Source organism: Thunnus maccoyii, chromosome 21 (genome assembly GCF_910596095.1).
Source record: "Thunnus maccoyii chromosome 21, fThuMac1.1, whole genome shotgun sequence".
Classification (NCBI taxonomy): domain Eukaryota; kingdom Metazoa; phylum Chordata; class Actinopteri; order Scombriformes; family Scombridae; genus Thunnus; species Thunnus maccoyii.
Window position 1 is genome coordinate 13,764,085 of NC_056553.1, and position 24,595 is coordinate 13,788,679.

The following is a 24,595-nucleotide window of genomic DNA, read 5'->3' on the forward strand; positions in this document are numbered from 1 at the left end:
AGCTCCTCCATCTCAACAAGACTGAGGCGTAAAATTTCCAGAGCAGCGTGTGCCAAAATGCAGACCTCCGCAATTCACAGGGACCTCAGAATCAAGGTGCTGCTTTTCTACAATAAAATGAGGCAGCTCTGGTTACTGTAGATGAAGGATGTCCTGTGGAAGACCCAGGACATGCTGCAGAAACTACATCCCCCAGCTGAGTGGGAGAAAAACTGCTGTTAACTAATGTAAATGTCTGGTTTGTCCTGTTCGCCCTCTTAAATCTATGACACTAAGTATTGGTTTGTCTTTTACACAAATAACAGTGTGAACTCAAAGACAGCAAGAGACAGAAAATCTAATTACGCAGTTGAAAATCCAGAAGGCCAGGAAAGGTCCCTTCAACAAAAGTAATTATTGACAACTTCAACACAAAGCTTCTTAATTCAAATGAATTTGAGCTTCTTTGAATTTGAAAAGTCAGACTTTAAAACATTTGGCTGGGGACGACATATCTAACTGAGCACACAATTGGCATCTCCAGTTTAGTTCCGTGTGTGTCCGGGTGTCTTAAGCCCTTGGCTGAGGGCTAATATTATGACTTTACAGTCATCTGAAAGGCTATCATTAGAGCTTCTTCTGGCTCACGTGCTTCACAGATGTCATGTACTAAAGAAAGAAAAACAGATAGGGCAGGAAATATGTGAAGTAGTTTAATAATGCCTTTTATTAGGGAGGCTATTAAAAAGCTGGCCAGCCGCTAACTGGGTGGCACGTTGCCTTGATTTGGGGATAGCCGTCCCAGCGCTAATTCAACTAATCTTGTTGTAGGTGGGGAAATGTTAGCATCTGTCAGTGTTCTCCCAGATCAAAGGTACGAATAATATAGTGACGCTAATCATTTCATTCCTGGGGTGCTGGGCTGTAATCTTGTCTGGAGGGGGGACAGATGGCGAGGTCCTGTTGACGTCTCCAGCAGCTGCTCTCTCAATCAGACAGACCACTGGCTCGTTATAAGTTGCCGCAGTTGTTTTTTCTTTTCTTCTTAATTTATTTCATGACTTGGTCAAATTGTTTCATCCATGTGCTTTTCCAAAACGTTTCTCTTCGAGGCAGGACAAGTCATAATAGCATAGTCTTTGTAATATGCTCTGTAGATCACACAAGTGGTGTTTCAACTTATGAAGCTGGTCAAGTCTAAGCAGTGGATGTGATATGATTGTTAATTCTACTAGTTCTAAAACAATTAGGAGATGATTGATTTGTTGATTGTCAGAAAATGAATTACCAACTATTTAAATAATCAGTTACTTGTTTATCTTATTTACTTCTGGCTACTGGTGTGAGGATTTGCTAGTTTTCTCGGTTTTATATCTTTGTAAACTGAATATTTTAGGGTTTTGGATTGTTGGTCAGACAAAACAAGACATGAAGAAAAGGTCACCTTGAACTATGGATGCACCAACTCCAACTTTTTCTCTCCCAATATCAATTCTGATACCTCAACTCAGTATCAGCAGATACTAAATACTGATCACATACCAATGTCGTCTTTTCCCCAAATTTCAATCTTTATATCTTACTACATGGAACTCATCCGAACATTTTTATGTAAGGTAACCTGTGGCCAGGAATTGCTGTGGCAAATCTGAGTCAGCGGCACACTATGACAGAATGAATGTAAATCATAGTAGAAACGCTGAATTTTGACATTGACTGACACAGATGGAGAAACTGTATTCAGTGTGGATTGGTCATATCGTGGCTGATACTAATCTGCTTAATAAGGTCAGCATCTGAGTGAAGTGAAGTGAGTTGAGTCAAAAAATATTTGCAAGCAAACTTCTTTTGTCCCACTTAAGAGTAAAATATCAACTGACATTACTGTATCTTACAGGATCTGTATTTTAAATCCTGTCAGGTAAGTCTTTAGTTACTGAAATATGAAATGTGATATATGTGGCGGCAATTGGTCATTTATACTAACTGATATTGCATGGAAAGTCCAAAAAAATGCTAAAAATCGCTTTCAAACCGCAGTTGACCAAGGTCTGGAACATTCCATAATAAGTCTGTCCCTCTCACTCACATTACTGAAATTATTCAGTGTTTGCATTTTTCAGTGTCTGCTGTTGATGTGAAGGGCAAAAAAAAAGCTTGTTGAAAACAGCTTATCTTTCACAGAAAATGCTAAATTTGTGCTATAGACAAAACACACACACCCCAATAAAAGGACACACACAACACTAAAAAACGCTACAGATCTAAACATTGAAGTGCCTGACTGTGCAAAATTGGCCATAGTTTGCACAACAGCCCAAAACATCCTGCTGGGACAAGTAAAACAGCAGAAGAGTGGCTTGAAGATGTTGTACAGCATGCACGATTACAGTATATATATATATATGCATTCCAGTATAAAATGCTGCGCTGGGTTGTATGGATAAATGCAGCCATTTAAATACATGTTTGAATTCATGATGGTTATTTTACATATAATGAAGAGTGCAAGAGCAAGCCTGTATACGGCTGTACGGCTGTTTAGCTCTGCTGCCGAGTCCGTTTACTCCTGTGTGTGGAAACGTGACTGAGTTCCCCTGCGAGCTCATTTAAGAGAGAGAGAGAGAGAGAAATAGAGAGAGAGAACTGCCTGTCTGAGAGAAAAAAGGCAGACAAGAGGAAGCTGGGAAACACTGGAGCAGGATTCAGCTTAACCAGGGGGGTTCTCCGAGGGAAAACCGGGAGATACCTGGTTAATCTGACAGAAAATAATAAATCTTCTAGCATCGCTGCCTATAGATGCATTACAGCTTTATTATGTGTGCATATGTACTGCCACTAAACGCAATTGAAGGATTGCATGACCTTCCCTGCATTGAGAGAATGGTTTCTTCAGGGGGCGGGGGGTGTAAAAAAACATACTGTCCTTAATTTCCTCAGCTGATGGCAACAAAGCAGCCATGTTTACTAGTAATTTATTAGAGTAAATAGAGCCCAGTGCCCAACTAAAACCGCCGATGTTAACAGTTAATCACCTTCTTCATTAAGTGTGTGGACAACCTCCTCTATCACAAATCAATACCATCTTTAAAGGAGACCTCAATGGAGCCTCCATTATTAGATAAAATGACTAATCCTGGCCATCGACTGGATTATGGGCCATTTGTACATCAATAGCTTCCTTTGTGTAAGATACTTGTAACACCGCGGAGCAAAGAGGTGAAAACAGGAGGCTGATATCATCCGCTCCTCACCTTTGATGTCCTTCCCAAAGCCCATGGAGGAGGAGACGTTCTGGCCTTTGCCACCGGACTTTTCCTTCATCACGTCATCGTCGCTGGACACGTCACCGGGCGAGCTGATCTTTTTCTTCTTCTTCTTCTTTTTGTGGCGTGGAGGCAGCTTTTTGGGGAAGGCAAACATGGGGAAGATAACCAGAAGCATGGCTATGGAACACAAGAGAAAGCCGCTCCACCTGAAAGAAGGAAACAATAACTGGTAAAAAACAAGAGCACACAAGCAGCGCACATAAGGAACTGTCACACACACGTGCATATTTACCAGTTGCCAACAAAGCGAGGGTCACTCTGGTCGATGTTGACAACAGTTTTGGGGTCCACGTAGAAGCCGATGAGCACGCCTCCCAGCAGGTAACCAGCTGCAGGTCCCAGGGCTCCCATCACATACATGATGGCTAGAGGAGACACAAACAGAGCCAATAATAAAACTTCCTTCACATCACATACTTTTCAAAACCTTCCTAATGGGAAGTAATAGAAATAATTTGTAAATTTGGATGAGCATGAAGCCAAAATTAACTCTCATTATTAATTGGAAGACAGCACTTTGTTTCAGAAGTTGCTCATTGCTCATTAATGCTCTTAATGACCCGCTGTTCTATGTGACTGTTTAAATCAGACTTGTGGGAGCTGTTCATTACCCCTGATGCATCACCCACCATATTCAGAACACCTGCGCTGAGATCTGTAGGAACTTTCCAGCGGCCCTGAGGTCATTTCTCACAGCTTCTGAAACGTCTGTAGCAACTGACCTGAAAGCTCCAGAGGTCTTGCACTGACCTGAGGGCACGCCTGCAGCTTTCCTACACCAGCAAACCTCAGAGTGAGCTGGGGCGAAACATTAACCCTCGGGGGGGCCTCTCAGACCATCACTGAGGTAAGCCAATCACACTCCATCACTTTGCCGCAGGAAGGGAAAAACTCATTAAAGTTAGATAACCGTAGTTGGACAAGTGGAAAAACCTCCTGCAGACATCCAGCAGAGACACAAGTCAAAGCCATTTAGCAACCGTAATCAGGGGGGCAAACTTTCTATAATTACACCTGGAACATTGCCGCAAGCTGTCTGGTTGCATGTGTGTGTGAATGTGTGTGACTGAAGAGTAGGGATTAGCTCTTTATAAATGTTAGAGCGTGCATGCGCATATGCATTAAAAATATTTTTGTGAATTACAAAACTCTCACCCACAACCAGACTTTGCAGTTTTGTAAGCAAAAACGCTCCTGTTCCTCTATTTCTATCTCTCAAATGTCACTTTCTTGGATGCTGGCAGCATGAACCCCCATCGGCAGTGTGTGTGCACACATGGGAGAGTGTGTTTGTGACAGAGTCTGTGTTTAGTGCAGAGGCAGCAGGTGTGCTCTGTGTCCAGACCAACACTCAGATGTCTAATCTCTCCCCGGAGACTAAAGAGACACCTCCCCTCTGCCAGATTACATAACAAATGCATGCACACACACACACACACAAACACTTCTCTTCCATCAACAAAGTTGTTTTATTGCCAGTGAAAGCTCAAAAGCCAATTCATCTCAGTCTGTTTCACCAAATGTTTAAGCCATCCTGCCAACATTTCCATATAGTCTTCCTACATCCAAAGTGGCTCGCATCTATTACTGCCCTCATACTTTTATCCCAAGCTCTTTGAGTATAGTTTGACATCCCTTTCTTTGTGGATGGATGCCAACACAGTACAAATATGCATGTTTGCTCCTATACCGAGGTTCCAACAATGTACCAAATCCCATATCCTTATCTAGACTTAATTAAATCAGGCTTTCCTTTAACAACACTATTGGGAAAAAGAGAAAGAGAGGAAAATATTGCTTAAAGAACAAAAAGACCTTTTAACAAATCCTCTTATCAGCGTAAAGCAGACACACACACACACACACAGACAGCAGCATGAACACGACATGCATGAAAATGTGCAAGACAACAATGGTCAATTCCAAGGGCTGCGAAGACTGTGTGTAGACATGCAATGATCCCCATACAGTATGTGAGTGTTGCGTGTGAGCCTGAAGGTCTGTGGCAGTTTCATTCCTATAAATCTACCCGAGAAGACATTCAAATCACTTCTCTAAGCACCTAAAGCAGGTGTCCCTCTTTCACTTCTCTCGCCTCTTTCTTCCCCTTTCCCTCGCATATCGTATTTCATTTTTTTAACTCCTTTCACCGTGCCATTTCTCATATCCTGCTGGTTGCAGAGTCAATTCACTGCAGCAGTCAAACCGTTGCACAATGTAACAGGATATTACCACCCGGAGACAATAAACAATTAATTACAGTTGGCGAGGACGGCAAGGTCTTATCTTATTATCTCCATCTTGAAATTGAAAACGTCTCGCAAAAACCTTTGCTGGTGCATCACACTTTTGTGGCACGCAGCAAAATCATTTTCAACCATAAAGCAGCGACCACAGTCCACAATATAAAGGCTGACTATAATACCGACGAGACCGTACTGATTTGCAGATGAAGGTTGAGTCTGAACAGTTGGTACGCATCATTTTATAGATGGCAGGGGTTTCAGATTTGAATCTTGTGTCTTGACTGAACTTCAGACCAGTCAGACTCTTTAAAGCTGTGCAAGCAAATGCGAATCTGGACATCTCGAAGTATGATCCAGTAGTTTTGAGCTAAAAATATCAGGTCTGAATATTCCTAAATGATGCTTAGAGAATGCAGATCCACATAAAGAAAAGCCCCTCAATTAATCATTCCCATTGCCTCACCTTACAGACTGCTGACCCTTCCTATGCCCCAGAAATATAGCTCACCATCATTTAAATGCGATCTGGCTGCAGACAGATACAACGGGTGCACTGAGCCGTTCACTCACCGGGCACAGGTTGAGCACCAAGTATGGTTCTTTGGTTGCCCTCCAATGTCTATCTCCCCTTTCTCGGGCACCCAGGCAGGGACGGCCATATTTTATCCCCCTTGGGTGACTGTGTAAGTGCCTGTCTTGCTGCTCCATCCATCATTTTAACAGTGTTTTGCCCGACTGGAGGATGAAGGGTAGTCATAAACTATGCCCTATCCTGCCCGCTTGGCATCAGGCCGTTCGCTGTAGTTTAGGATCAGTATGTTGGGATGAAGGGATTGGAGGGCTACGGCCGGGCTGAAGGGCGGCTAGGGCAGAGCCATTGGATTGAGGAATATGCTGGCACAGCAGCAGCGCTCCATCACACACAAACACATGCTGCGGTGGCAGACGTCAGTGGAGCGTAGGGGGTGCATGCCAATGAAGAACGCATGGCGCGCCACAGGCTCACTTTACTGAATTACGCAATAGACCTTCACCAGCAGCATGTGAAGGACAATACATTATAGGCTTCATATGGCTTCCTACACATGTGCAGGTAATGGATCATGAGCTCTCCATTGCAGTTATTGGTTTTTCACTCTTATTTTATACAAAGTCAGCATCTGAACCCTCTACATGGTCATTCAGCCTGACTTTCAATATGTTCTGTTAATTTTGTGCTGACTATGTGCTATGCTTTAGACATGCATGAAAAGATACAAATTGAGGATGAAGTCACAGAGCATGCAAGTGAACATATTACAAGCAGAATTCAATTTCAGCAAAGAAAATGTTTATTGCACGGGCTTGTGGAAAACAAATGCACGCACACGTGAACTGAAAAGGTCTCATCAAGATGCATGAATTACAACTCTGTGACTTTAATGTCAACCAAGGTCTGCACGTGACAGGGGGGGTGCAGGGACATCAAGGGTAAGAGTGAAGGCGGAATAAGGTTAGAGGGTTTTATAGTGTATCATTGACCCCAATTTGGTGTTTCAGTTCCTGAGTTTGTGATGGATGAATGCCTCGGTGTCAGGGAGCGGAAGAAGAGATTTACACGTCAATAATCTAGAAGGAGAAAGGCAATATAGTGAGAAACAAGGAGAAATAAAAACTGATAAACTGAGAGAAGAGCAGCAGGGAGGGAAAGTGGAGAAGAAGAAAAACAGAGGTAGGAAAGGAACAATAACATTTGAGAGGGGGAGCGTAAGTGATAGAACATAAGAAATAGAGGGGGAGGAAAGAAGAGGAGCGAGCTGAAGTCTGTGGTGACTGATCCTGCTGTGTAACAGTGAGATAAAGCTTGCTCAGCAACATCTCATATCTAACCTTCAGGGACCAACACTGCTTTGTTGTCTCCACTCTGCCTCCTCCACACTCTGTAAGAGCTCTGCTCCTTCTAACCGCTGTATTCATGATCTGCACTGAGTCATTCACAGCTTGTAGGAATGAATGAGGGTCAAACGGAAAGAGAAGAATGGCAGACGAGAGCAGAAGAGATGTGAATTAGATACATTATTACAAGAAGGTGAACGTCCTGGTGGCCGCTGACACTTTTGTAGTGGTGAAATTATCTTCACTGCAAGACTATTGTCCTGTATCTTCAGCTGGTTCTGCCTATCTGTCTGAAACTAATGATTTTTTTTCATTTCAAAATAATCTGCTGATTACTTTTTTTTGATTGTTTGATCTATAAAATGTCTGAAAATAGTAAAAATGCTCCTCACATTTTCCCAAAGACCAAGCTGATGTCTTTAAATTGATTTTGTCCAATCAACAGTCCAAAACTCAAATATATTCAATTTACAATTATACAAAATAGAAAAAAGCAGCAAATCTGCACATTTGAGAAGCATTTTTGCTTGATAAATGACTTAAACGGTTAATTAATAATCAAAGATTGTTGGTATTAAAATGAAGTGACGTAATCTTTATTGTGAACCAATATTAATAACAGAATGAGATTTTAGACATTGACACTAGATTTTTCACTGTCATGCAGCTTCATTTGCAACATCCAAATTCCATCTCTGAAAGCTGATTTCCTGCAGTAAATGCAAAGAATTCTGGGATAGACGGCACCCGACTGCTCCCACAGTTGCCTTGACTGTGAATGGAATTTAAAGCGTAATAATAAAATGGCGTCTGTGGTGCGCTCCCTCCCCCGCCCTCCCCCTCAACCTCTCCTGACCTTCTGTTCTCTTCACCCCTCACCCCTCATCCCTGAGACGCAGCCAGAGCAGCGGAGAATGAAGGAGGAGAACGCGGAGCAAAACAAACCTGATGAGAAAGCACCTTGCACCAAATGAAGCCGCTCCCCCGGTGGCCAAACTAATTACCACAGATTAATGATTTGATTTAATTACGTAGACAAAATAAAAGGACAGGACTTTCACTGCCTTGTCAGAACACTGTGGGGTTAAAAGGTTGAGGCTACAATTCCCCACAACAGAGGAATGATCAGAGTCACGCTGCCCTTTTATCGCATCTACAACTCAATACAGAATGAACTAAAATTGACAAGAGTCTGTCAATGCGAGCGTCTCATTGCAGTAACTCTCTTTAGTTTTGGATTTTTTTTCTCTGTTGTCACTGTCCTGCAATAAAAAGCTGCAAACGTATGAGTCTGGCTCTGCAATCCCTTTCCACTCTCTGGCTGGTAACTTCGTTTCAATGAATTATGTAGCACTCCACCTGGCTATTAGCCTACAAAGCCCAGTGAGCCTCCAAACAATCCTGAGAATGGATGGCAGGCAGGCGCACAACGACCTTGGATTTGTATTCAATGCTTCAAGCTGGAGCTGTCTAATCTCTAAAAGATGTGATCACGTTATCTTTTCAGCATTACTCAAGAGCCGTGTCATGTTGATCTATGTAGCTTTATGCATCGCACATTTGCTGTTCACTATGACCTAATAATCACTTTTTTACCGCAGCTGTATGACAGACAAAAATCTGAACGAGCTATTCTGCTTTATTCAGTAACTATTGTATTTTATGTCAGCACACACTTCAGAATTCTCATTTGCAGTCCAGCACAACACCTAAAGGTCTTTGGAAAGTGTCGCTGCAGGTGACAACTGTATGATAGATGATCTATGCGGCTGTGGCTGTTTAAAAAAAAAAAAAAAAAAAAAAAAAAGAGAATAAAAGAGAGGGACACCGCTCTATGCATCCCTGTGTTATGGGGATCAATTCAGTCATGTGACCTTCCCCCGATAGACAAGAGGAGGAAAAAGACAATGAAATAGGGGAACGACTGCATTGTCATGGAAAGTTGCTGACATGGCAGTGTCTTCTTACAAGTCCTAACCTTACAGTTTTACCCAGAGGGCATGCACGGGGACTGTGGCCTCTCAAACACAAACATATATAGACACAACACACAGGAGTAAGGGCAGTGGGATAAAGTGCATTAATATGCATGAGTTATCCAGACGATACGCATACACAACCGGATTATAACATTGCATGTTATAAGGCATGTTTTCTCTAAATCCATTTGTTGTGAAGTGCTAGTGTGTTCTTTCTCTTTCATGTTGCATCTTGTTCTGAGTCCCAAAACTGATTTAGTGTTACAGCGACACATTCCTGTAGCACGAGTAAGTGTAGATTCTCATTCATAGCCTTAGGAGAGGAGTTGTCTTTGCATGATTGTATGTGTTCATGTATTAAGCACCAGGTGAAAAATGGGGGGGGGAAAGTGTCTATTTGGGTACGTGTACAAGTGACTTCTATAGAATAAGGACAGTCAGGGAGATGGAAATGAAGAAAGAGGATGTGACGGGGCATGAACAGAGAGAAAAGATGGAAAAGTAAGGTAGAGGTGGTGGAATGAATGAAAATGAAGTGTGATAGGAAAAAAAATGATTAAGTTTCCATCAAGTCAGAGACTAAATGGACATAAAACCAAATCAGATATTCAGACACGGACAGACAAGATAGAATTTTAATCAAGATCTCTTCAGTGCCCCTCCAACCAGCTACTGGCACACAGGCTCACATTAAAGTATATTTAAACAACTACATCAGTGCATATTGGACAGAATTAGACTAACCAACACACTGATGAAAGCCAGATAGAAACTGCGCTGTTATAAACAGGTCAAGAGGCCATTTTCTGCCATGGGTTAAAGCCAGCAGACAGTCTCTCTGTGATAATAACATGCAGATTTAGCTTTGCAGTGACACATCAGTTGGTTTGGTATTACCAAAATGGAGCACAGCCTCACCAGGGCTATAAATATGCCTCTGCACGTGTGTGTGTGTGTGTGTGTGCGCATACATTTTCCAGTAAATTGTGTGAACTTCACCTCAAAAGAACTTTCCTACTGTAGACAAATCTGGTTTCCTGAGCTAAAATTTGTTTTGAAATGGGCTGAAATGACTGCATTAACTCCTGAATAAGATGTCCCTTATTTTGTTGACAGAACCAGTTTGGGTTAACATGGTCTACCTGAATGATGACGAATTCTTTTTAATTCTTACTCTTGAAATAAATTTGGACATAAAGTCTCCAAAGATGTATTACAAATTTAAAGTACCAGACTACTTTGAAGACAGGGAGGCTTCATGTGCATTTCCTGAATTATTTTTACCACATGGTGGATGTTTTGAAAATGACCACAATGACCAAAAAGACAAATCTAATCTATCGATTGCGCATTGATTATATATTTATTTTCATGTTAAGTTCTACACAGTGCTCCTATGCCACAGACAGAATAGTGGGTGGTAAAAGGTTTAGATAAGTATGACATAAAATGGTTCAGATCATGCCTTGTAGTGGAGAGCCAGTAAGGATGTGGTGAATATTTTAATGGATCAAGTACAGTAAAGAACTTTGATCCTGGTGTGCAGTCGGCACTGACTGGTACAGAGCAAGAGCTCAGACTTTATCAGGCAGACAGGACTTCTAAGAACCAAATGATCAAAAACATCAAACACCTTTCTGACTTAATTCAACATTCAAGCCACCCATCATGCTTTTGTACCGCTTTACCTCCCGAGCATTAATGTTATAAGCCCCTTAAGCAAAGACATGACAAGTCACAAGGGGGGCCAAGGACTTGATCAGCATCAGTTTGCCTTTCCCATCTCTCCCGACTCCTAACATCCTCTACCATACAGCAAACTATGACCCAGTGACCTTTACCTTTCATCCAGATGCAGGTCATGAGGTGATGATGTGCCTGATTAATGGTGCCGAGGTGAGAGACACAATGACGGCAGGTCAGGATCCAATATCTACTGTGCATGCTCTGCTGGGGTCGCTCTTTTTGAAAAGTATCATAAATAGTGTCCTCTGTTGTTGGGTTTTATACCAAAGCTCTTCGCTGCAGGACAATAATTCCCAAATCTTTGCCGAAGCGCAGGAATAACCCATAATGTACACTGTAATCAATTTTTCATGCAAGCTGCTATACTTTCCATTCAGGGGTTCCCTAAGCTCACATTGCTAAATCAAATATTTAGAAAATGAAAGAAGAGAGAATGGAGAGGGTTTTCTCTATTCTTAGCCGCTCCCCAGCTGCATGAGGAAAGCTATGGTACAGCAGTCGGCCAGTCAGTGAGTGAGGCATCACGTCTGCAAACCACAAACATACTTTCCTTCATTCACTGATACAGGTCATCACAAAAGTGACATAACTGGCATTTATTAATAAATGGTTCTAACCAGACAGCAGACATGCAGACAGTCAAAGAAAAAGTTGTAGCAGTCATCAATTACCACATTCGTCTATAGCGTGCAAGGCTTTCCAGAGGGACCCAATCTACCCACATCGTTTACGGTACAACTCGTGTGCATCAGTGAGGTCACGGACCCTAACTCTGACATTAAATCACCATTTTCTGCTGATTCTTATGCTGGCCTAAGACTGGACCTGCACTGACAGCAAAAGGCCACAAATCTGCTGCTGCTGATGTCGACCAGAATCCACTTAATGGGCTGAGGGCTGCGGGAGTATGGCTGAATGCAAAGAAACCTAAATGGGCTAAGTTGCAAAATCAACTGGGAACATGGTGATGGAAGGAGAACCCAGCCAGCGATGCATAACAGGTCAGTCCTCAGCTGCCCACTCTTGTATGCTTCATTAAAGCATGTGACTGGGCCTCTAAATCCATCACTGTCAGATGGGCGAACCCTGAGTCTGATAGAAGAAGTCTGAGTTTAGGAGAGCTTTTTGTGTCAAGTGGGAGTTCCTTTACTAGAATTATTGTGATTTACATTGATTGAAACTGTTTTTTTATTGGTAACTTATGTGTATTTATTGTTGTTTTTGTAAAAATTGCAGTTTTTTCCCAATTCACCATTATGCTGCTATCTCAGAGATTGCATGCGTCTGTCACTGACTGATGTGGTTGCAAGCTTAACCAAGGCTATTAACTGTATAACCTGAGGAAGCCTGTGGTGAAATACATTTTTCATAGCTGCACTTGTTATAACATGAATATCATTCATACGAGTGAGCAATGATTCACTTCTGAGTTTTATTTCTTGTCATTTTATAACTGCTTTCATCAGAACCCAGAGAGGTATTTCGTGAAAGCTGTGCACAAAGCAATCTTACTTTGTTGTCGATCATGAGTTTGTTAGAGAGGCGGTGTGAGGGGGTGAGGGAGGATTCTCACCATCTACGCCGGCGTTATATAGCGTTATTTATTAGACAGTTGGAAATCTATTTCACTCTTTTATCCCTCACAGTCTCTCCTTGTGACAAGCCAATCAAAGCAACACATTTCTCTTTAACTGGCTTAGTGATGGAATGTCATTCAAAGGCACAGCCTAAGAGAAATGTGCTAATTCCTTTGTGCCTCCTCCCTTTCACATTACTTCACTCTCTAATACTTCTCAGAAGTCTTGCACACACTGCCGCATCAGTAAAGCCTGTTGGTCTCTTAAATGTCTAATCCCTCATCTTGCGGATTTGTCTAATAATCCATCTTTCTTTGTGACTCTTACTCCCATGTCACTTACATAATTTGAACAAACACACAATTTTTATTTATCCAAGATTAACTCTTTTAACGGAGGACTGAAATGAGGATTTTAGAACATTTTCTGCCAATGAAAGCTCTTCTTGTACACACTGAGGTAAAAAACAAAAAAAAGAGCAAAGTTCAGGTCAGAATGTACCTTGAAAATGTACAGAACATAATGCAGGGCAACAGGCAGGGACAGAGAGTCCACTGTTCAGCTTGTTATTTTTTCCTCACTTTCTGGCCAAACTGTCAAGTCAACAAATTGCTATTCTAGGTTAGGATTAGTCATCAAATTTGTGAGATTAAGGGCACAGTTAAAGTTTATGAAGGCTTTTCTAGGTGAAAAATTACCAAGCTGTGGCTTTACAGCTTAGCCAAACAGTATCAGTCATTACAAAGAGGATAAAAATGGACATTTACGGCCATTACAGTAAATGGTGACAGTTGACTTAACCATATGAAGTTATTAATATCTGATCAAAACTATACAGTATGTCATCCAGCCAATCCGAGGAGATTCTCTCATTACCTCCTTACATTCCCTCTTGCCAAAACACACACACACACACACACATACATATGGACCTGTGGTTATACCCCGGCCCAGATGCCTCATTCATGGCCACTCATCAGCTGCAAGATTATCTGCCACCCTCTCAAAATGCTGGAACATCATCTATGCATAGACAAACACACAGAGTGGCAACAGACTTGGTGTGTTTGGCGCCACGTTTGGGAGCACTCCACTAGTGTGTGTGTGTGTGTGTGTGTGTGTGTGTGTGTGTGTGTGTGTGTCTGTGTGTGTGTGAATACATTAGAGTAGTAAGTATGGGTCTTAGTTTGTAAGCCACAAGCTTGCACCTGCACCTTTTCAGCCTCTCTCATTGACAGACATGGCACAGCAATCTGGTCCATGGTATTAAAGCAGTGCCCCCCTCCCACCCCCCACCTTGCCTTCAGCCAGCCACCAAAAAAATCTGGCTGTTTCATCAGTACATCCCTCCTCCCTCCAATCCCTGCTTGGGCTCCTCCTTAAGAGGAAAGTAAACAAGAAAGAATGCTGATTCCAACTTTCGGAGCTCACTCATTATTAAAGTCTTCTTCATACACAAAACACCATTTCTAATAGCTCACATTAGCTCATGCCTGAGAAAACATAACATCATATCTGAGATTAACCAGAATATCAAAGCATATTCTTAATCACATTTCTTGCTGTTCCTTATGTCTGCATGTACAGATGTTTTCCAAATGTGTGTCCTGTGTAAGCTCCATTTCCTTGGCAACAATGGGAAAATTGGATTTGCTGGTATCTTGAAGGATAAAAAGCTAAAAGAATACATAAATAGCTGAGCTTAAGACAAATGTGATCTTGCGTACTGTGCATGTGAATTCAATTACTGTAGCAGAACATGCAGCATATGGAGTGACTACATCGCACTACCCTGGTAATAAAAAGACTTAGTGCAGAGGTGCCTCCTACACACGGTGACGGGAGTGTATGAATCCAGTCTTGACATTCCTCTGCCAGACTTATTTGAAGTCTTTACACACAGGCACAGATGTTTAAATGCCACTGCATGCTTGCAGTAAAAAAACAAAGTATATATACGGTCTTCAACACAAAACTCCGCCTCCTGCGACTCTTACACCCGCTCCCAACAAGCCCCAAAAACCTCACCCACCCCCAACTGCAGGTGCACACACACTCACATACATGCACACACACACACACATACACACAGTGCAAGCACCCTGCCAGCTTTTAACAGCTGCTCTTCCACCATTCACACCCTGAGATCGTCTACCAACAACTAGGCCCCCCACAATGTAAAACACACAGCGACAGGAACAAAAGCCTGAAAGCATTAGAGCGGTAAGCTTTGGGGAAATTATTATACAGAATCCTACTGTGTACTTTTAATAAACTGTTAGACAGCATTTCCCCCCACCCTAACTTCCCACAATGAACAAATTCAGTCAGCTAACATCTGCGGACGACTCTAGTCAAAACACTGTCTCTCCAATGAGCTATATCACGCTTACATGTTAGCCTATTAGCCTTTATTATATAATGCAAAACCAGCTTAATGCTACATTTAGTGGCGTAACAGAGCCTGGCAGAAGCGCTATGACAGACAAATGAATGCACACAGCAACATTCGCCCCAGTCTGCACGCCTGTCAAGCTACATTTTTGGTCTTTAGTGCATTATTTTCCGGCACGGCTGCATATGTGTCTGCGAGCGTGCGAGCGTGCGAGCGTGCGTGCGTGTTCAGTATCAGTCCCACAGGGTGAGGTCAGAAAACGTTTAGAGGCACGCATCTCCCTCGGAGTGAGCTTTAGTCCCTCCAGGAAGCTCAGCACAGATGGGTCTGCTATGTACAGCCAGCACAGTAGGACAACAGCTGAAGGTCAGAAGGGGACAAATGCCAATTTAGGGAAAAAGAAAATAAAAAATCATGTAAATAGGACATCCAGTGTATGAAAATGCCGATATAAAAGGAACAAAATGAGTTAGAAACGGCAGTTTTTACTCATATTCTAAAAGAAATACTTTGATTTTCTTATTGAATGTTGCCCAAGTGTTCAAAACTATTTGGGTGCCCATGTGGAACACAGCACGATAGCACTATTTTTTTTTTCCAGCAACCACAGCTTCTTTGTGCTACACTTATGTAAATGCCATTAACACTTCTCCCCGAAGCGACCCTCCCTCCCTCCCTCCTTCTCCATCTTTGCAGCACCGGGGTCAAGGAGAACAATAGCCAGTCCACCGCTCTGAGGGCACAACACTAGAATGGAGAATGATTTTTTTTTTTTTTTTTTTTTCCATCTCCGTAGCAAATCAACACTCCTAACAACACCCTAAAGGCTGAAACAACTTAGAGGGCGGTCTGAGCTGAGCAGATAAGATGGAGAAGAGGGAGAGAAGGGAATTCAGCCTGATATGGATGCACAAGCTGTCTCTGTACAGTGTATGTAACTCTTTGATCCAATGAAACTCGATGCAGGTCGGAGATATCAAACCATAAACTGCCGCTGCCTTTATTTATTTATTTATTTTTTTAGAAATCCAATGCTTTATAGCAACAGTACCCTAAGTGCTGATAGCCATCACAGGACATTCTGAAATTCTGGTAACAGATAACATCTGGTAATTATTGACAACAACTCATTTCCTGACTGGACACAACAGGCAAAGGAAGGACATGTTTCTCTTCATAATGCCGACTTGCTTAATCAGAGAAAATACACAGAGAGGCAGCAAGGTTTTGAGTGTTTTCAGCCGACACTGATGAAAAGTCAAAGGCTCTGAGTGAGAACTGTACCGGAGGACATTTAAAGTTTTTTTTTTATTACTGTCAGTCATAAAATACAGAAATAAATGTGACAGCTTCGGGGAGATATTAACCGTATTAAATCTAGCCACCCTGTCAGAAAAAAGATAAAACAAGAAAAAAAACAAAACACAATTTGCAAGTCCAGATGTAACATTAAGATGTGCTAACAATTAGATGTGAATTTGTTTCCTTTGGGAATGAGCCGCTGCAATTTGTCCAAATTGACAGACGCTGCTCAGGTAATCATGTAATGCCCAAGGCGTCCAATAATTAAGATTCACAGCTTTGTGGGTGGGGGGTTGAGGTGTCTGTGGCCCACAGTTCTTTGCAGTTACCATATTACATCCAACCAAACACACAGACCACTCAGCCATTAAATTAATTACACTGAAAATCAGAATCATTTTGCTCTACAAGCCAGTTCATAATGTTCAAAAGCCCCAAACTGTGCGAGAAATAACAATCCCAAATTGTTTCTAGGAGGTGACAATAAAACCACTTCAAAGCTATTTTGGGACGTTATTTAATTTTAACCTAAGCCAACAAGAGCCAGGGATCAAGGAGGATTTGGTGGAACAAAAATGGACCAAAGAGCCAACAAGAACAAAGAAAAAATGTCAGTTTTTTTTCCACCCGCATAGCTGAAAACAAAAGGTTTCTCAGTGTTCCTGCTATCACAAAAAACCTCTTGTGGCATTTCCCCAGGAACCTTCCCACACTGTCAAAACAACCGGATCGTAACGCTGAAAAACGGCCAGCAGTCATCGGCCAATGAGGTTGAGCAATGACTACACTACAGTTGTTGCTGTTAAGACCCCTGCCTCTGGAAACAAATGGACTCCCACACTTGCCTGAACTCTCTCTGCCTTATTCAATCACTCCTTCTCTTCCTAAAGAAACTGATTACGAAGAATATCGTAAAAATTGCAGTTTGGTAGAGACAAAAAAAACAGAGATTTTGAGGCACAGAGTCATCAATGACTCAGGATCAGCCACATAGAGGTCAGCGGTTCACAGGGGGGGTAGTAGTAGAAGTAGTCGGTGCTGGCAGCCCTTCAGTCTGCAGCTAAAAAGGTCGCCTGCTGCTGAGTAACCCTGAGGGCCAGTGTGGGCAACAGGACTGTGCGGAGGAAAAGGGGGCAGCGATATTTAAAACCTCCATGAGAATAAGCCAAAGGGACAGTGATGAAACAGGACAAGCCCTCTTTCTATATGTGTGCCAGCTTCTGATGAGGGCCAAACGTGTACCCTAACCAATCCTGAAATGTGATCTGTCAGCCTGGAGGGGCAAGGGAGCAGCAGGGAGAAGGCAGGACTGCTGGGGGACCAGAGTGTGTTTGCTTCTATGTGTGTGTGTGTGTGTGTGTGTGCACAATCTGCATTTGCTTTGGCTGCAGCTGAGCAGAACAGGACACACAATTTAATGAAATTGACTGAGTGAGCACAGAAAGTGACGTGCCAGGGCCGTGTCTGATAATCCTGAATCGCAGAAAATACAAACACAGAGAGGTTTGACTGTAACCTGACTGTTCATTTCTGCTTTCTCCCCCCCCCCCCCCCCCCTCTTTAATCTGCAGAGGACACACACACGCACACAAAACACACTTCAGGAGAGCGACTGAGAGCAACTGTTCTTTCTAAATTTGTCGGGGGAGTGCAGAGAACACACCCCTTGTGCTTTTTGAGAGCATGTGAGTGCGTGTGTATCGCTGTCCCTGCGGGTGTTTAAGCTCCTCTCTTCCTAAACTGGGCACCACCTCTTTTCCTCCTCCTCTTTGATAAATAAACAGTCCTCTACAGTCTCACTGTGTCAAGCAGAGGCTACATCAGATGCCCATGGTTTTCTCATGAATGTCATTTGTGTTTTCATGAGTAACATTAATTATGCACAAGCACCAATATGTTAGTTTCAGAGTCTTCTGCGCCGCAAACTAGTTAATGCAGAGGCAGCGGGGTTCTTTCGGCCAGGAGGAATCAATTAACCTTATCCTGCATGTTGAGAGGGTGGATATATGCATCTTTGCATGCAGAGAAGCTGCAAAGTCTAGACAAGAAAAGGCTACAGAAGAACAATAGCGCATAAACACAAGGTTGCGATAACAGTGGAAATAATAGGTGTACTTTCGCTGCAAGCTCAGTTTATACACATGCTCTGAAAGCCATGTAATATGGACATGCAGACAGCAATCTAATCGAACCTGACCTCCCCATTCATCCCACGTCAATAACAGCTTCTCTGCATCATTAGCTTGTAAATCACTCGAAAGAAAGACGAGGACATCAGAAGAAAAGAAAGAAAAAAAAAAAAAAAGAACTGCTTCATCTGATCACTGGAGGTCACAGGTCTGTCCAAAGCGTGCAATGGATCAAAAATTCAATGAGGAGAAACTAAATTATTGATCACTTAGGTGTATGGGTCATTGTTTCGCCAAATCAGATGGAGATCGTGACAGATAGAGATTGGAGACGTTCATAAATAACAACAGAACAAGAACAAAAGCTTGACAGTGTTTCATATAAGTCCTTTTTCTTTTTTTTCTCCAGTTTAAAGCTCGTCTAACGCAACGAGCCACCTTCACACAAGACGGATTGGCTTCTCGGAGGAGGGCACAGGCAAACGTTCACCATAGTAACGTCAAGAATGGTATGCTGTAAATCTGTCAGAGCAGAAAGGGAGAAAAGACTAAAGGAAAGAGGTAGAAAATGAGCACACAGCTGCATTTTCAGCACTAAATCCACCAGTTCTTTTCTTTATACTCTCTAACAGGACTACAGTAAAGTCTGAAAATCTTAAGAGGTTTCACCATTTGTTCACAAAGTAGAGTAAAAAAGAGGTTAGGTTCTGATATCGTGCCTGTTACATTACCATAGTGACGTTGGGGCCAGGGCTGGGAAATGGGGTGACGGGTCAGAGGGAATGCCCTACTGTGTATGCATGCGTACACAAAGATAACATCCTGACAAAAAGACACACACACACACACTCTTTCTCGCTCTCCAAGGGCGCTAGAAGTACCCCTCAGTGTAAACCACATTGTCCTACAAAAGCGAGCAACTCCTCCCCTCTGAGCCAGTGCAAATTGAGATGGGGTTTACGTTAATGGGTTCGGAGGAAAACCACCTCAAGGTAGGGTTTAGAGGGAGTTCCCTTCCTCAAGATATGGGTAGCCTATATCTCCACAAATTTAAATTGTGATGGAGTTTTGAAATGAGTTTGAGGATTTCTGGGTAAACAGGGTAAGTCGTATGCCTCTCGTTCCATTTTTTCCTGTTTGCAGAGGAAAGAGGGATGGTTAAATGTGTTTTTTTTTTTTTTAAAAAGTATGTATGTAGGAGTGTGTATTTTCAGAGCTCGTAACAGGTGAACTAATGAATTCTGATATCTGTGGGTGGAATGTACTCAAAATCAAGATAATACATGACAAGCAGCACTGACTGCCTCACCTGTGACTAATTCATGCACCAAATACCACAACATGATAAAAATGCACTCAAAACACCTGGATAATATAACTGAAACTCGGTTACCATGGTTATTTTGACTATCTGAAATGCAAATCAAAGACATTTTCCCCTCACTTATCTGCTCCCTCTGACATGTCAGAACATGTCTGTTTTTCCAAAGAAGGCTTTGCTGGAACAAACAGATTATCCCTCTATGGGTTGTCTGAAAATAGTCATCAAGGTCAACGTGGCGAGCGTCTCGTGCCACAGCTGCTTTTGATGGTTATCTGCGAGAGGAGATATCTCAACTGTGACTACTCATGGCATTATGAGCCATTATGCTTTTTCCTCTGAGGTGCCCTGCCAAGGTGAAGGGGAAAGCAAGTCCGTGTTTGGGGTTGTTTTTTCCCTGGTTTTTTTCTGGCTGGTTCAATAGCTATGCTGCATTGGCTCCCTGTGATGCAGCGATGTGATCAATACTGGGTCTCAGGGGCAGTGGAGCAGGCAGCGAGAGGAGGACTCGACTGTGAATATGCTCCATAGCCTGTGTAATGTTGTGATGAAGGGCTGGTGTCAGCGCTGTGGCTAATGCTGTGCAACCATCTCAGTGGTGTTTTTCATCCAACAGGGTATGCATTCCCCCCTCACACAAATAAACACAAACACAAGAACTGAAATAATATCTCTCAGACCTTGCTACTCTTTTTTTTTTTTTTTTACTTTAATTTAATCTATATTATTCTAAATGTGCTTCTTTCTTTACCTGATGTGCATGTACCCTGTGTCTGTGCAAATGGTAATGAAGTCTCTTGAATCTTGAATGATAATAAGGCTGCAACTTGCGATTATTTTTGTTATCTATTAATAGAATAGTTGCTTTGTCTTTAAAATGTCAGAAAATGCTGAAAAATGTCAATCACTGTTACCCAAAGCCCAAGATGCAACCTAAAATGTCTTGTTTTGTCCTGACTGACACTCCACAACCCAAAGATATTCAGTTTACTATCATAGAGGACTCAAAAAAAAAGGAAACATTAACATTTAAGAAGCTGGAATCAGGGAATTTTGTCACTTTTTCTTTAAAAAATTACTTTTTCTGTCATCATTGCAGCTCTAAATGATCACTCAAAAATATAAATCAATACACTGATGATGAAAATAATCAGTTGCAGCCCCACACAGAGGTCAGTGGGACAATGACCATCTGTGTGCACCAGATTGAGGGGTGCCCCATGTCCCAATAACCCAACTACAGTGCACAGACACATAGGAGGATTACTTCTGCAATCATGAACTCCTCTAGGAGCTATGTAGAATATGTGGTATGTATGTACAGCCGATCATTCGGGGCCAGCAAAGCCCCGACATACCAGATAAATTACAGGATACCTGTATAGAAACGTCCACATGATTTAAGGAGGAATACGGTTCGCAATCTGCTCACACTCAAACGCAGCAGAACCCGTCTTTTCTGGCTGGACATGGGAGTATGTTGTTTTACTGCTGCCAGCCTTTTGTGCACATTCACAAACCTCAGGACACAGTGGTATTATGTGAGTGCGTGCACACACACACACACACACACACAGTACTGGGCCATTAATCATAAGCAACCCAGTTCTGCTTCTCACCCCACACTCCTCTCTCATGTGCTTCTAGCCCAAGGTTGACTTTGCAGTGTCTGTATTTACTTCAGTGCGGTGCAGGGGTTGCATGCCGTGGAGATTAAATCAAAAGGACAGAGGGCTAGAGGGGATGAGTGCATTGTTGAACTCTGCTGGTATACACACATGCTCGCGGTAAACATCAGCAAGACCAAGCTAGTCTGAGGCTGTCTTCTTAATGTATCAAAACGCAAACATCCAATCCATTTATAAAAGGGAATGAAATCAGCTTGGATGATTGACACTAATTGTGTTAGAGACCACTAACTGTGTAACCCCAAGAGCTCTGAATGCTTCCAGTTACACCAGACTTGCATGGTTTGTACTGCGGAGCGAGACAAGTGAAATTGCTCAAGTCTAAAAAAAACAGTTTCTGTTCTGTATTTATTCAAATAAATTCAGCAAGTCTGGATTCGGTGAAATCCCCTAATTGCTTTTTATGTTGTAACATAATTCCATCACTTGTGTAAATATCAGTCATAACCAATAGAAATAAAATGGATTACAGGATGGAACTGATTTATTTTATCTGGCTACAGTGCTTACACACGTCATTAATCTGGCTTCCTGTTCCAGGTTGCCTTACCCAGGTAGAGAGATGCGTTTTCTTTCTTCACATTGTCATCCAGGTAGGTGGGCCCCAGGGTGTAGATTGGCGTAGACCCCATGCCCACGAGTATCTGGGCGCAGATGAACAGAGCCACATACAGATTGTGCTCATTGCCCTCCTGGTCGCGAGGGCACGACGCCACGTCAAGCAGCTCACGCCCGCTGTTGTTGCCGATGAGACAAAGGCCTTCGTGGCCCGCTGATGAGTTCATCTCCTGGATCTGGTAGGGTGGTGAGATGAAGTGGGGCAGGGAAAACAATGCTGCCCCTATAGCAATGACCACACCGCCCACAGCCAGCCAGCGTGGCCTCTGACCTCTGCCCCCAAAGTAGGAGATGAAGACGACCACCAGCAGGCTGCCGATGTCAAAGCAGCTGACCAGCAGGCCTGACTCAGAGCTGCGGAGGCTGTAGCGCTTCTCGATGGTGGTGATGACACTACTCAGGTAGCCCGAAACCATCAGGGACTGAATGAAGGTCAGGTAGCACATGCAGAACAGGAAGCAGCGAGAGTCCCTCAGGATGACCCGCACGTACTTCCTGGCTGGGATGCGGATAAGGCGGGTGAGAGAGAAGCCGAGTTTTTTACCCCCGGAGCCTGCAGCCCTGTGGCCCTCCACAGGTAGAGAGCTGCTGAGCCCCACCATGCTGGAGACAGAGGGGGAGAAGTCTGTCCGGGAGGAGGGAGACTCTGCCTGGCTGGAGTCTGGGGTTTTTGGCTGGAGCTCGCTGCTCTCGTCCACAGCCACGCAGGTGTGAGCGGTGCTGACCAGCCGTGGCTCGGCAGCTTTGCGGTCCTGCTGACAGGGTCCATTCAGGATGGGTAAGCTTTTGGATTTGAAGCAGTTCTCTGTGTCCATGTACTGGTCCTGGAGCTCACGGATCTCCAGAGACTCCGACAGATCACTCCCCGTCTCATCATTGTCCGACGAAGTCATGGCGCAGCTGGGGACGCAGCTTCACTCGGCTCCTGGCTGTGCTGACAAGTCAGTCAGTATCTAGTGCCACATGAGGACACCGTGGAGCTGATGCAGGGCTGGGTGTTGGAGTAAAGACTGCCCTGCCAGAAAGACCGAGGCGGACTTAACCCCTCTAGTTATGAGCATGTTTTATTCCACATCGCTATTAACAGAAGCTCTGCTCTGTCACAAGAAACCTTTATCACAACACAACATCAGGGCCAAATTATCCTAAAAGTAATAGTGGTATCTTGACTGTATACAGAAGATCACCTTTGTTAACTTAACACTTTAGAATATCGTCTATGAAGGGATCTGCTAACAATAAATAGCCTATGAGATTTGAAAAATGTGAAATCAATGACAAAAAGAAAAGGTGTTGTGTTTATGATGTTCCCCTAGGTTAGGATCCCATTCTGATGTTGATTTTATGGCTCTTTGTTAGATGGCAACCTTGCTTCATAGATTTTTTTGTTTCCTTTGTCCCATAGCTGTGCAGCATTCTAGGAAAAAAAGGAGAAAAACAGGAACACATTAACAAATATCGAGAATAAGTGCCACTTCCAAAGTGGATATATTTCTACATACAAAATGTAACCAATTTTACTTCTGGCAAAACTGTATGACCACTATGGGTTATACTGGCTACTTTATGTCGCTAAATTGCTAGACAGGACCAAATATCCCACCAAAAACAATAATTTACACAGACGAATAAACAACCTCATCGGTGTCAAACTGTCGCAGCGGGTAGGTAAAGCAAAAATAACACCCAGCGCTCTTTGTCAAACGAGGAATATATATATATCTAGAGAACAAAAGACCACGCTGTCCACAAACGTCTCAGTCATGACTTTGAAAAGAAATAAAATCCCGATTCAGCACGAGACATTCCCAAAATGAAGCAGTGTTACGTCTCGATTAAAAACGGCGACAAATATGATTTGACATAACTTCTAGGAAAGGCTGGAGGTGCAGGAGGCGGTTGTACTCACACAGGACAGGGGGAGGTAGCCTGTTGTTCTCTATGGAGCGGCCACTCACTGAATGAAATGTGTTTGATGCGGATGGCTGCTGCTGCTGCTGTTGCTGCTGGTGGGTAATGCTGCCTCCAAGGGCGGTGGGAAATGTGAATATCGAGAGTTCGTAGCTCCAAAAAAAGTGGTAAACAAGACTGGGAAAGCGTCTAAACTATACGTTGATATAAAAAACGATAAAATTGTGATATAATTTCCAATTACACAAGAGAATTATGTGATTAAATTCAATAATCAATCACATTACCTTAGAAGCACTCCCTTCTTTGAATATTTTTAAAGTTCTTTTACAAACTGCCCCGAAGGAAACATGTTGCTGTTTTATATAACCTTGATTTGATGTGGGCTGCGTTATGGATAACGATGGTATGGCCTGTATGCCTCTCTTCTTTTATTTTTTTCTCTTGTGTAGCTGTTACGTATTGTATTGTATTATTGTCTTGACCAGGACTCCCTGGAA

The 24,595-nt window shown here is 42.9% G+C and overlaps 1 protein-coding gene across 1 annotated transcript in view; it reads right to left on the reverse strand.

The window, feature by feature from the left end:
* The window catches only part of LOC121887789 (solute carrier organic anion transporter family member 5A1), a 36,579-nt gene extending 12,244 nt beyond the window's left edge, over nt 1-24,335 (reverse strand). Inside the window, exons 1-4 of the mRNA XM_042398769.1 lie at nt 24,094-24,335; nt 22,117-23,601; nt 3,541-3,673; nt 3,234-3,454 (exon numbers count right to left, since the gene is read on the reverse strand). Coding sequence (XP_042254703.1) covers nt 3,234-3,454; nt 3,541-3,673; nt 22,117-23,077 — 1,315 coding nt within the window. The 5' untranslated portion in view covers nt 23,078-23,601; nt 24,094-24,335. The remainder of the gene's footprint in view (nt 1-3,233; nt 3,455-3,540; nt 3,674-22,116; nt 23,602-24,093) is intronic.
* Nucleotides 24,336-24,595: the final 260 nt, after the last annotated feature.